We start from the raw sequence: 12,649 nt of genomic DNA, 5'->3' as shown, positions 1-12,649 counted from the left end.
GTAGCGTTGGACTTGCAGGATGCTTACTTTCATATACTCATCCTGCCGGCCCACCGGCGTTACCTGCGGTTCATGGTAGGCCATGAGCACTTCCAGTTCACCGTGCTCTTTCGGTCTTACCAGCGCCCCTCGGTGTTCACGAAAGTGATGGCGTGGTCGCAGCTCATCTGCGCAAATCAGGGGTCTCAGATTTTCCCCATCTCAACGACTGGCTGTTGAAGGCGGGCTCGCCCCAGGCAGTCGTCTCCCACCTCCAGACTACGGCCGACCTCCTGCATTTGCTGGGGTTTTCCATCAACGTGCCGAAGTCGCACCTGATTCCCCCTCAGAAGCTCCTCTTCATCGGAGCGGTTCTCGACACTGCACAGTTTTGGGTTTATCCTCCCGAACAGCGAGTCCGAGACATTCGGGCTATGGTTCCGATCTTTTGGCCCTGGTCCTGGGTTTCGGTCAGGAAAACCCTGAGGCTGCTGGGCCTCATGGCCTCCTGCATCCTGCTGATCTATCATGCCAGATGGCATATGCAGGCTCTGCAGTGGGACCTGAAGTTTCAGTGGACGCAGCATCGGGGGAACCTGTCCTTGCAGTGGTGGCTCACGAACCAGCGTTGGTTAAATGGCAGATCCCTCTCCCTTCCCCAACCAGAGCACACAATAGTGACGGACGCGTCCCTCTTGGGATGGGGCAGCCACATGGGAGAGGCGGAGATCAGAGGCCTCTGGTCTCCGGCGGAGTCCAAGCTCCATATCAACCTTTCGGAGCTCAGGGCGATCCTACTTGCACTGAAAGCATTCCTTCCCTCTGTCAAGGGGAGAGTAGTGCAGTTGTTCAGATGACCCCACCGCCATGTGGTACTGCAACAAGCAGGGCGTGGTGGGGTCATGGACCCTATGTCGGGAGGCTCTACGTCTCTGGACGTGGCTGGAACGTCAAGGCATTTCCTTGGTGGGTCAACACCTGGCAGGTACCCTGAACGCCAGGGCGGACAAACTCAGCCGCAGGTGCATGTTGGATCACGAATGGTGTCTTCACTCGGAGGTGGCTCAAGGTCTCTTTCGGCAGTGGAGAGAACCTTGGTTAGATCTATTTGCCACCGAAGAGAACGCGCAATGTCAGCACTTCTGCGCGTTGAAGTTTCCAAGGCGGCACTCGCTCGGAGACGCTTTTCGTCGCGAGTGGAGTTGCGGTCTATTGTATGCCTTTCCGCCTACCACTTCTGCCCAGAATGCTGAAGATCAGACGCGACCGGGCCCAAGTCATTCTTGTGGCACCGGACTGGGTTCGAAGAGTTTGGTATCCCAAGCTACTCAGTATGAGCGTGGATCCCCCAATCCGACTGCCTCTTCGGGAGGATCTCCTGTCGCAGCAACAGGGGACGGTCCTCCACCAGAACCTGTCCAGCCTCCACCTCCTTGCGTGGAGATTGAGCGGCGACAGCTGATTCCATTTGACTTTCCTCCCGAAGTCTGTAATGTAATTCTGGCAGCCAGGCGTCCCTCCACTAAAACGGTATACGCCTGTCGGTGGAAAATATTTGTGGCATGGTGCACAGCGAAATCTGTTGATTCTCTTGCTGCCCCTCTCTCTGAGGTCCTTTTATTCCTTCTCTCTTTGGCCCAGCACGGCTCTGCTCTGGGCACTATCCAGGGCTACCTGGATAGTGGCTGCCTGATGAGCCCTCTCTTTTCAAGTCCTCGGTTGTTAATAGATTTCTCAAAAGCATTATTCACCTTTTTCCTCCTATTACTTTTGTTATGCCTCAATGGGACTTGAACCTGGTTCTCACATACTTGATGTGCGCTCCCCTTGAGCCTCTTCATAACTGTCCTTTGCAGTTATTAACTTTGAAAACTGTCTTCCTGGTGGCCATCACCTCCTCTTGGCGGGTGAGTAAGCTCCAAGCTCTTTCCTGCAAACCTCCTTTTCTGGCGATTCATCCGGATATGGTTGTGCTTCGACCTCGCCCATCCTTTCTACCAAAAGTAGTCTGTCTTTCATCTCGGTCAAACTGTCACTCTGCCCACCTTCTTTCCGCCTCCGCACCCTTCGGGAGAAGAAGGGAGGCTCCACCGTCTGGACCCAAAATGTGCGCTTTCGTTCTATCTCAACCGCACACAACAGTGCCAGGTGGATGACCAGCTCTATGTTGGCTACGTGGGCGCCAAGAAAGGCCAGGCTGTGCACAAGCGAACCATTTCCCGATGGGTTGTCTTGTGCATTAAAGCCTGTTACTCTCTGGCTAAAAAGGAACCTCCGGTTGGGTTCCGTGCTCATTCTACCAGGGCGACGGCAGCTACTACAGCGTTGGGACGTGGTGTCCCCCTGCAAGACATCTGTCAGGCGGCCACTTGGGCCTCATTGCATACTTTCACTAAGCACTATTGCCTTGACAGTCAGGTCCGAAGAGACGGCTTCTTTAGCCGTTCAGTTATCCGTGACTTTCTGGTGTCATTTCACTTTGCAGACCCACCACCGGGGTTGGTATTTCTTGGGTATGTATTCTAAGGTAAGGAATCTATCACTAACGTGTCTCTTTCAGATGCACAAGTTACTTACTTGTGTAACGATATATCTGTAAGAGACATTAGTTAGCGATAGATTCCTTACCGCCCGCCCATCCTCCCCATTCTGTGAACTGTTCTCTAGGGTTCAGGTCATCCCTTTTAGGGCCCTAGTTCTATTGCACCAGTAGTCGGTCTCTGGCATGGCTCTGCACTCCTGGGGCGGAGAAGTTGTGTACAGAACTGACGTCAGCGCGCGTCTAAGTAGCTCCGACGTCATCTCGGCGGATAAGACGCCAGCGACGTATGCTGAGCCGTACGACGACGCCAGCCAACACGCAGGGGTACTGCTGACGAAAACTTTCCGGATCCAGTCTGACGCCTGGGGATATTCTAAAGTAAGGAATCTATCACTAACTAATCTCTTACTGCTATATCGTTACACAAGCTGACCTTCAGGAGGCTACTCTCAACCTGGCTGTTCGATCAGTAGCGGCCCCCCTCAGCCCCTTGAGACCCTCACGGGTATGTAGTGCGCTCTACAAGTGTTTGATTGATTGATTTGATTGATTGAAGTAAGTAACTTGTGCGTCTTTCTTAGGAATATTGGCTTTTTTGAAAATAAAAGCGTGTGCACATTTTAATGTGTATTTTGTAATTAATGCATTCGGATCCTGCATGTGGGAGGGATAGTTCAATTCCGTGCTTATTACTATAACAAAGATTCTCCAGGAGGAGAAGTAAGGTCACAGCAAAACTGTAGTTTTGTAATAGCGTGTGACATCAAGCTACCTAGAAACCTTCCTTTTTTATGGGCAGCTGCACACTCGGTCTTTCATAGCCAAATGGTGGCCCTTTTACATCCTATCTTAGTTAGAAAATTCAAAACACTACAAGGGGACAAAGGTACTTAATGACAAGTCACCTTTCAGTAAGTGGCTTTTTGCTCACCAAGTAGAACTTCCATTGGTCACATTCATTTTCTGTGGGCGCAGCATCCGGGAATCTTTTCGACGTTGTCCAGGAACCCTTAAGTTTTAAAACATGTTCCGAAACCATTTGTATAAACAGATATTGGTATGATGGTGTCTTTGCTTGCCTCTTAGTTGAGCTATACAAATGTTTAACCTGTTCATGTCTACAGCGTTCTCGTTACAACGAGCTGAAAATTGTGATGGAAGATGTTCCAGACATCGATAAGGCTGCCTTGGAGCAATTTGATAAATCACTTTCCAAACCAGTTGCATCGAAACAGGAGGAAGAGGCCAAGCAGGACACCTTCAGGCGTCTTCTTAAAGGCTGTTATGGGGTAAGGAATGAGCACAATGTGCATATGGAGACAAGATCTGAATCCTTGCTTAATCTTCTGCGAAGAATGTGGTCCACTGCAAACATGACAAAAAAGTGGGGGTGAGGCAAGATGTTTATTTTGATGCGCAAATGGAATAGGGCAATCAGAGGTGTATGTGAAAGCAGGCTGGACAAAACTGAATTTAAACTGTATAAAACGTATCACCAAACATTCGTAGATGTTCTACTATGTGTAATGTCACATTCTGTAGCAAGTTGTTTGTAGCCCTTTTTGTCAGACCTTTGTGGTGCTTGATTTCAGATTTGGGTTGGTGTTGGTATGTAGTCCTGAAATTCATGGATGATCATGACACACCAAGGCGCACCACCGACATTACTTCCAGTCTCAATAACGTATCTGTTTGAGGCATGTGTGCTATAGCTACACATGTTTTGCATACTCCTGCCATTTAGTCTTGAATGTTTGCAAGTTGTTTTTCTTGGAAGTCTTTTCCAGTCACGAGGTAAGGTGACTCCTTTCGGTGATACTGGGCATCTACTCCAATGTTAGATTGTTTTCTTTCTGCCATCGTATTCAGATGTGTATTGCAGCGCTCCAATTCAAAACCGTTAATCAGCATCACTTTGGTATGCAATTCACTCAACCCTCGTCGGTATTGTTTTGGTCGCATCTTCTATCATCTTCTTGTTTTCGGAAAATGTTAGTGATCTGTAGGAAGGTGGATATCTGACTATGGTTACCCCCAACTTTTTGCCTAGTGTCTAGCTGGTTTTTCGACTTAGTTGGCCTGAGATCCTGCCATTCAGGGTCTCAGGCTGTCTGCTCTCTCTGTAAAATGGACTCCATGTACCCTAGGTACATAACCAATTGGTAAGGATCACCTTATTGGACCCTGTACAGTGTACCCTAGGTACCCAGGGCATAGGTGTACCCTAGGCCTCCCAGGGGCTGCAGCATGTATTATGCCACCCCTGGTCTGGCCTTCCAATCAGACACAACTGGCTGATCACTCAGCTGGGGCAAGGTCGTGTAATCACCCCTTGCTTAGATATAGTATGCCTATATCTACCCTTATATATAGACACATGTGTACCTATCAGTCACTCCTATGGCAGTCCTTAACAATCCTGGAGGCAGAGTGCTTGGTAACATGTGAGATGGTGCTCTAGCATGAGCTGAGCCTGTCTGCAGCTTTCGGAACCATGTCCTTATAGCTGTTCTATGATATAGCCTACCATATACTCTAAAGTGCCTTATAATCTTAGACGGTTATGGTAACTATGGTTTGGCTTTATCAAAACATGTCGTGTAAGGTGTCTAACACTGTGGAATAATACCCCCATACCATTTCTGGTGATGAGGATATTATTCCTCCCTTCTAGAGGGAGAGACATGTTAAAATCCTACTTTGCTGTTTAACTCTAACCAAAGCCTCAGCATCACAAAATGGATGCTGCTGCCACGACACAAGTCTGACCTCCTGCAGCTGGGAGTGATCCCAGCCAGGGAGGCCTGGACAATAGGTTTCCTGCTTGGGGAGGTGCTAGCACCTCCCCAGACAGCCTTTAGTGTATTGGGGCAGGGTGGGCTGAAAGGAATGAGACATGCCTGGGGCACACAAGGTGTTCCTTGCATAGTCCAGTTCAAACCGGCGCTGGGGCACTCCAGCCCCAGCTCTGGCGCGAAACTGGACAAAGGGAAGTGGGTGTAACCACCCCCTCCCAGGTCCCACCCATAAGGCGTGACCTAGCAGGTATCCCAGCCCCCCAGATTAGTATAAGAGTGGGAGTTGAGCCTCAAGACTTTAGATTATCCTGAACCTGCAAAACTGAACAGAAACTCTGGACCTTCGACATTCGACGAAAGAAGAAGACTGAAGAATCTCCCTTGTAGCCAAGGAGTGGCTACCCTGTGCATACAGGCACCATCAAGAGACTACCCTTTGCTTTGCCCACGTTCTACGAGGAACCGACTGCAGAGCCTGACCAGAGCCTTGACTTCCAGACTTCTCCGACCCTGATCCACATCTGCAGCAGAGCTGAGATCCGTGGAGGCGACGAGCGACGTGGGGCCGGCTACCTGGAAAAAGTGGCTAGTAACTTAAAGCGCAGCTTCTGAGGTACCCTCGAAGTTGTGCACCGGGGATTGAGAAGCCCCAACCCCAAGCACCATCTGCACCGAAGATCAGCCCCCCACACTCCACGAGTCCTGCGTGGGGCCCTTCTGCATTTTCCTGCTTGCCGCGTCTGTCCGGTTGCTTGCCCGCTGGCTAGTGGCCTTTGTGACGACGCACCCTGAAATCTTCTGCGCTGGTTTGGCTCCTCCAGACTGGCTCCCGCTTCTCTGCAAAGAAGAAGCACCTCAGACCTTCCTGGTCTGCACCAGAAGCAAGTCCTTCGTTCTTCGTGGGTTCCGCTTGCCAAGGCTTGGTGAGTCCTAGTCCAACTTCGACGCCGCCGACAGCAAGAGCCTTCGTGGGACAGCTCGCCTCCTGGTCCTGGTCGTCCTCGACGCTTCCTGGTCCTCCTGGCTGCAGCGACAAGCTTCACCTTCACCTGCAATCTTCACGACATCGCCTGGTTCCTTCCTGGTTCCACGTGGTCCCTGGCTAGTGACCTTGACTCTGTCCCTTCTGCTTGCAGGTTTCTTCCCTTCTTGATCCCAGCCTTGGGATCCACCGGACACTCTTCACTGACTGCCTGTCAGCATCTTTCTTCAGGCATCCATAGGAGTCGACGACGAAAACGACGCATCTTCACCCCTATGCACCCGCAGCCTGTGGGCTAGGTAACTTGGGTACTCCGGTGCTCATCAGGATAGTGACTATCCTAGTGTCTAGTTTTCAAGTCTCAACTTCCTAGCTACTCCGGAAGTGTCCTAAATCTACCGTTTTCTAAACTGTACTATTGCTATTGACTTTTACGCATTACGCGTGAGTGTTTCCACTCTGCACACGAATCCCGTGGGCCTCCCACTTCCTAACTAACGCTAGTGTAGTGTAGCCCCAGCGATTCCCTAGGCCTAGGCCTATTCTATTTCCGTGACAGTGGTTCTTATACCACTTACTTAGTATATGGTTTGCGTGGCCCCTAGGGCCTAACTGTATTACTTACCTGTGTGACTTAATGTATGCTTAAATAAGACTGTGTTGTACTTACCTCTAATCTCATAAAGAGTGCTGAGGGTTTGACTAGAATAAATACACTTTATTTTATATATATATCTGTTGTGGTGTCCTTTCATTTGGTATTCAAGGGATTATATATGGTATCACAGCTGGCTTCACATGCCATTCAGAGTTTAGCCTAAGACTGCTCTTGTCCATGCTACCACTAGGATAGCTGGTCTATAAGGTTGACTTTACAACCAATCACCATAAGGGTATTTGGACTGATATAAGGTGAACACTAGAACTAGTGACATCATACATCAGGCCAACTTCTCACATGATCGAATCGGGAAACTTCAACTGCGGCCTTCGGGCCTAGCCTGTTTCCTTTATCTAACTTCCATTCAAAAATCCATCTTCGAGTCTTCTGCTGATAAAGTGGACACAATTTCAATTCTGTCCTCGGTGCCATTCAAAATACCCATGCACTGACCTTCAGAAGGTTTGTAACCACTGCCTTTCCCCGGAGCATAAAGAAGACTGCGACGCTTGTTGGTTATTCCGATCCAAAAAGAACCTGCGGGACCGTCTGGATCGACAAAGAAATGCAGCGGCAGAGTATCTAGGACACCCCTGATACCTCCGGAGAGGATATCGAGCAAGATGATATGAAAGCGTAAGAAGAGGAAGAGGCCTTCGATTAGGAGATCAAACTAGTGTTCTACGACATTCCAGCTAGACAGGGTGCCATGAGTACTAAAGCCCCTTTGCCCACAAAACCTTATTTCACCAAACAAAAAGCTTCTGGGCCACCACTGCCATCAGGCCATGGTAGGCAATGAGACTCTGATCTCAACGCTCCGCCCTTCGGCTCAGCACCGAAACAGCAAGTCAAGCTTTCGGCCGAGATGACACCCCTTCGGTTCTGAAAGATAAAAAGGACAAATCCAGTTCGGTACGAGAAATTTTAGCACCACAACAGAAAGATGATCCTCTAAAGCCTTCGGAGCCAATACTGGAAACCATGAAACAAAAGCTGGATCCAAAATAGAAGAAAATCTATATGAATCCAGACACTGGACATATTACAGTGAAGCCTCTGATCTAATCCTCCAAAAGGAAAGTAGACACTGGATCTAAAATCCGTCTTAAAAAGAAAACGGACATGGCTACTATCCCTATTCACCACATTCCTTAAACCCCTCCACCTTTTTCACCAGTGCCTAATATACCAGCTTCAGAATCTCTGCACATCACACCACTGGGCTCTCTGGGTGTGGATCCCGATATAGGGGATGGGGATGACACTTATGAACAGCCACCACCAGATCCATTGGATGAATATAGCATAGATCCACCTGCAGACACAGATCGAGATCTAAACCCGGTTAAGCCTTCCCCTCCTGATGATAATACTTCATATCAGGAGTTAACTGCCAGTCCAACTGAGTACCATGGTGTGACTTTACCCAAGGAACCTCTAGAAGAATATGATTTTTCAAAAAAACATTAGGAAACACACATAAAACATCACAGTCCTTGACTATGTTGAAAGATTTGATGAGGCATGCTGAAGACATTTTTAAAGATCCAGTGAGGGCACGTATAATAACACCTAGGGTGGAGAAAGAATATAAACCCACACCATCTGACCCAGGTTTTTTAAGCAGCTTCCTTTGGATTCTTTACTTGTCTCTAATGCTCATAAAAGAGCAAATGCACAAACCTCAGGTACGATGGGACCCACTCGAATGAAATGGAAGATTTATTACAATAGCTCCCAGAAGAACACAAGAAGAGGGCAGGAACTCGTACAGGAAGGAAAAATCATTTCCAATTCCTCTATTAGATGTGCGTTAGATGCTGCAGATACTGCAGCCAAAGGAGTCAACACCAGTATTCTCCTCAGAAGACACGCATGGCTAAGAATCTCTGGTTTCAAACCAGAAGTTCAATAAACTATCCTTAATGCCCCTTTTGACAAATAATGCCTCTTTGGTCCTTAAGTGGACGAATTACTAGAAAAAATGAAAAAGGATACAGAAGTGGCAAAATCTATGGGAGCACTGCAGTCTCCTTCTAGCAGAGGCTCCTTTCACCACTCATTTTATAGAGGTGGCTCCAAAAGTAATACCACAGATGTGGCTGCATCTTCTTACAAGACCCAGACACAATCCTCCCCCTCTATGGACGAATCTACAAAGTTGGATACAGAGGAAACCATTTTAAAGGCAGAGGTGGAGGCACACCAACACGTACCTCCTCATCCCCCAACAAGCAGTGACTGCATATCACTTCCCCTCGATCATTCATCACCTGTGGGGGAAGACTGCAACAGTTTCTTCCCATTTGGCAAACAGTAACATCAGACAAATGTGTGTTGGACTTTATCACAAGGTTATTACCTGGAGCTCACAAGCAACCCTCCCAATATTCCACCTTGCATTCACAAACTCTCGTTAGAGCACCAACTTCCGCTCAAACAAGAAGCACAAGCTCTTTTAACAAAAGAAGCAATAGGACTTGTTCCTCAAAAACATCAAGGATCGGGGGTGTACTCACTCTACTTCCGAATTCCCAAAAAGGATGGTTCGTTTAGGCCAGTCTTTGATCTCAGGCCATTAAACCTATATATATTATCAGAACACTTCCATATGGTGACAGTTCAACAGATGCTTCGCTTTTACTACAAGGCGACTTTGTCAACACTGGACTTAAAGGACGCATACTTTCACATTACCATTCACCCAGCACATCGCAAATATCTCGGATTTGTAATATCGATATCGATTTCGCGCCTTTGGACCCCGCAAACTCAGTTGGGGGCTCTAGGCTTTTGATTCCGGCGCTTCAGGCCCGCCTGGGATCCAGGCCTGGATCAGGTTCGGTGCTGATCGACCTCACGATGCCTCCTCCGGCACCGATACCTCGGACTACGCCTCCGCCGCCTGCGACAACGGTTGTGTCCCCGACTGGGGTCGACCCCCGGCCTCCCCCTTGCTTTGGACACAGAGCCGGACCGGCATCAATTGACGCCGGTACCAGCGCCGACCGGTACTTTTGTGTCACTGTTCTCCTCTGGCATTTACTATCGCCTTGATTGGCAGCCAGAGGAAGGTGAGGAGGACTGGGAGGGGTCTGATGACCCTTTGACAGGTCAGCTCGAGGAGCCATACTGGAGAGAGGAGTTGGGCGAAGCCAGTGGTCTGGATACCTCCCCAGACCTTGGCATGCTTTCTCCCCCGTACCGTGGCCACGGAGGAGAGAGCCTCTTATGCTGTGGTGTTGCATGGGGCGGCTGAGGCCTTGGGCCTTGAGCTTCTTAAGGTGGCATTTAGGACGAATCTCCTGACTGAGGTGCTTCAGCTGGCAGCGGCCTCTTTGGAGCCCATGCTGCCATTAGATGAGGCCCTCACGGACATCCTTTTAGGCACCTGGTCCAGGCCTAGCACAGGGGCTCCTGTGGATAGGATGATTGCGGGACACCACCGCCCAGCCACGAGCGACCCTATTTTCCTCTCCTAACACCCTCTCCTGAGAGCTTGGTGGTCCAAGCCTCAACATCTAAAGGCGCATTCCCTTCTGCTCCCCCAGATAGGGAATCCAAGAAGCTGGACCATCTTCTGCCAGGTTAGGACTGCGGTTGGTGAACACTGTATGTCTTTTCGGCCGCTACACCCACTCTGTGTGGGATATGGTTGCGCAGGTGCAGCAGCAGTGCCCAGAGGAGGCCCGGGTCACACTCTCCCGTGGGATCGCAGAAGGGAGAGATGCGGCAAAGTTCGCCATCTGCTGTGGGCTGGACACCGCCAACTCGCTGGGTAGAATGATTTCTTATTCAGTAGCTCTACGACGCTACACCTGGCTGGGATCGACTGGCTTTTCTGGGGATGTCTAATCAACTCTTTTGGACATGCCCTTTGATGGCAGTTGCCTGTTTGGCGACAAGGCTGACAGCGCGCTTGAGCGCTTAAAGGACTCTAGAGCTACAGCCAGAGACTTGGGCCTCGCTACCACCTCTCCACCTGTGCCACCTGCCTTTCGCCCCTTTTGTGGTTACGGAAGGGGTGTCCCACCACGTTCCGCCCAGGGCCACAGGCAGGCGCAAGCTATCCAGCCTCTGGTCGGCCAGGGACGTGTGACCCAACACCATGGGTCTGGGGGCGAGCGGGTGGGCCGGTCCACCAGTGCCACCTTTGCATCAGCCTCTCAACCTTCGTAGTCCGACCTTTCAGGCCCACCACTTGGCAGTGGGCGGCCGGTTCCACCACCACCTCCCCCACTGGCACAACATCACGTCTGTGTGTCAACAAAAGTGAGGAGAGAAAGGGGTGGGCTATTTTTATTGAGGTCCTGCACATAGGCCCTAAGCTATGACAACAAAGAAAGATGTGCAGTTCCTACAAACTGGAAGGTCTGGGGGAGAAGGGTTATCCAAAACCAGACTCTCACCAATGGAATGTGAGTGCACAAGGGATGGGGGTCCCTTAAGGGTGGAACTAAACCCCTCACACACCCAGCAAGCTAGGTGTCATGCTTCATCATCTGGATTTGCTCCTGGTCGGGTCGGCGGTGCAATACCCGACGGGCACCCATAAAGGGGCTCTTTACCGGAGATCTTTTGTTCCCTGCCGTTTGGTGCGTGCGTGTGAGGGCCCGTGCGTGTAGATGTGTGTGAGTGAGTAAAAAAGGTTGGTTAGTCTGAAATACGACTTTATTGACTCAGTAAACCACCTTATTAAAAAGGTTGAGTGGCGTTAAAGCTAAAGTGCTCACAAAGGGAGGAGTGGCTAGCTGCGCTCTACTCTTCTGGTCAACATGTTTCGCGCCCAATGGGTCAGAAGGATCCCTTGGCGCTTCGTCAGGACCGGTGATACAATAGTGATATGTGCAAGAACTATCTACAGTGTGGTGTACTAGGGTGGGTGTAAATTGACTACCCACCCACTACTGGTTCCCCTATTTGTCTGTATTCTGATATCAAGGGGGTAACCTAATCCTAATATAAAAACCTCATCATCTGGTACATGGCGCGTCGTCCAGGGGAGAAACACATTTGTTTCAGTTTGTAGTCCTCCTGGAGGTCCGTTAACCTGCCCACGTCGCAGAAACCGGAAGGGGGCGCGAAACATGTTGACCAGAAGAGTAGAGCGCAGCTAGCCACTCCTCCCTTTGTGAGGTGGTTTACTGAGTCAAAGTCGTATTTCAGACTAACCAACCTTTTTTACTCACTCACACACATCTACACGCACGGGCCCTCACACGCACGCACCAAACGGCAGGGAACAAAAGATCTCCGGTAAAGAGCCCCTTTATGGGTGCCCGTCTGGTATTGCACCGCCGACCCGACGAGGAGCAAACCCAGATGATGAAGCATGACACCTAGCTTGCTGGGTGTGTGAGGGTTTTAGTTCCACCCTTAAGGGACCCCCATCCCTTGTGCACTCACATTCCATTGGTGAGAGTCTGGTTTTGGATAACCCTTCTCCCCCAGACCTTCCACTTTGTAGGAACTGCACATCTTTCTTTGTTGTCACAACATCACGTCTGACAGGTGGATTTTGCAGATAGTTCGAAGGGGCTATGCCCTCCCCTTCGAGACAGCCCCTCCATCCATACCAACAACACTACGTCGCATGTCGTAGGATCACTTGGCCCTTCTCCGTCAGGAAGTTATGGCTCTCTTGGCCAAGTAAGCCATCGAGGGAGTTCCTATTCCAGAAGTAG

The 12,649-nt window shown here is 49.9% G+C and overlaps 1 protein-coding gene across 1 annotated transcript in view; it reads left to right on the top strand.

Moving 5' to 3' along the window:
* Positions 1-12,649, top strand: part of LOC146813810 (exportin-5-like) — a 1,013,804-nt gene that overhangs the window by 934,193 nt on the left and 66,962 nt on the right. The window contains exon 30 of the mRNA XM_085610267.1: positions 3,646-3,810. Coding sequence (XP_085466393.1) covers positions 3,646-3,810 — 165 coding nt within the window. The remainder of the gene's footprint in view (positions 1-3,645; positions 3,811-12,649) is intronic.

The sequence above is a fragment of the Triturus cristatus genome, chromosome 6 (genome assembly GCF_964204655.1).
Source record: "Triturus cristatus chromosome 6, aTriCri1.1, whole genome shotgun sequence".
Lineage (NCBI taxonomy): Eukaryota > Metazoa > Chordata > Amphibia > Caudata > Salamandridae > Triturus > Triturus cristatus.
This window is presented reverse-complemented; position numbering and strand designations above follow the sequence as displayed.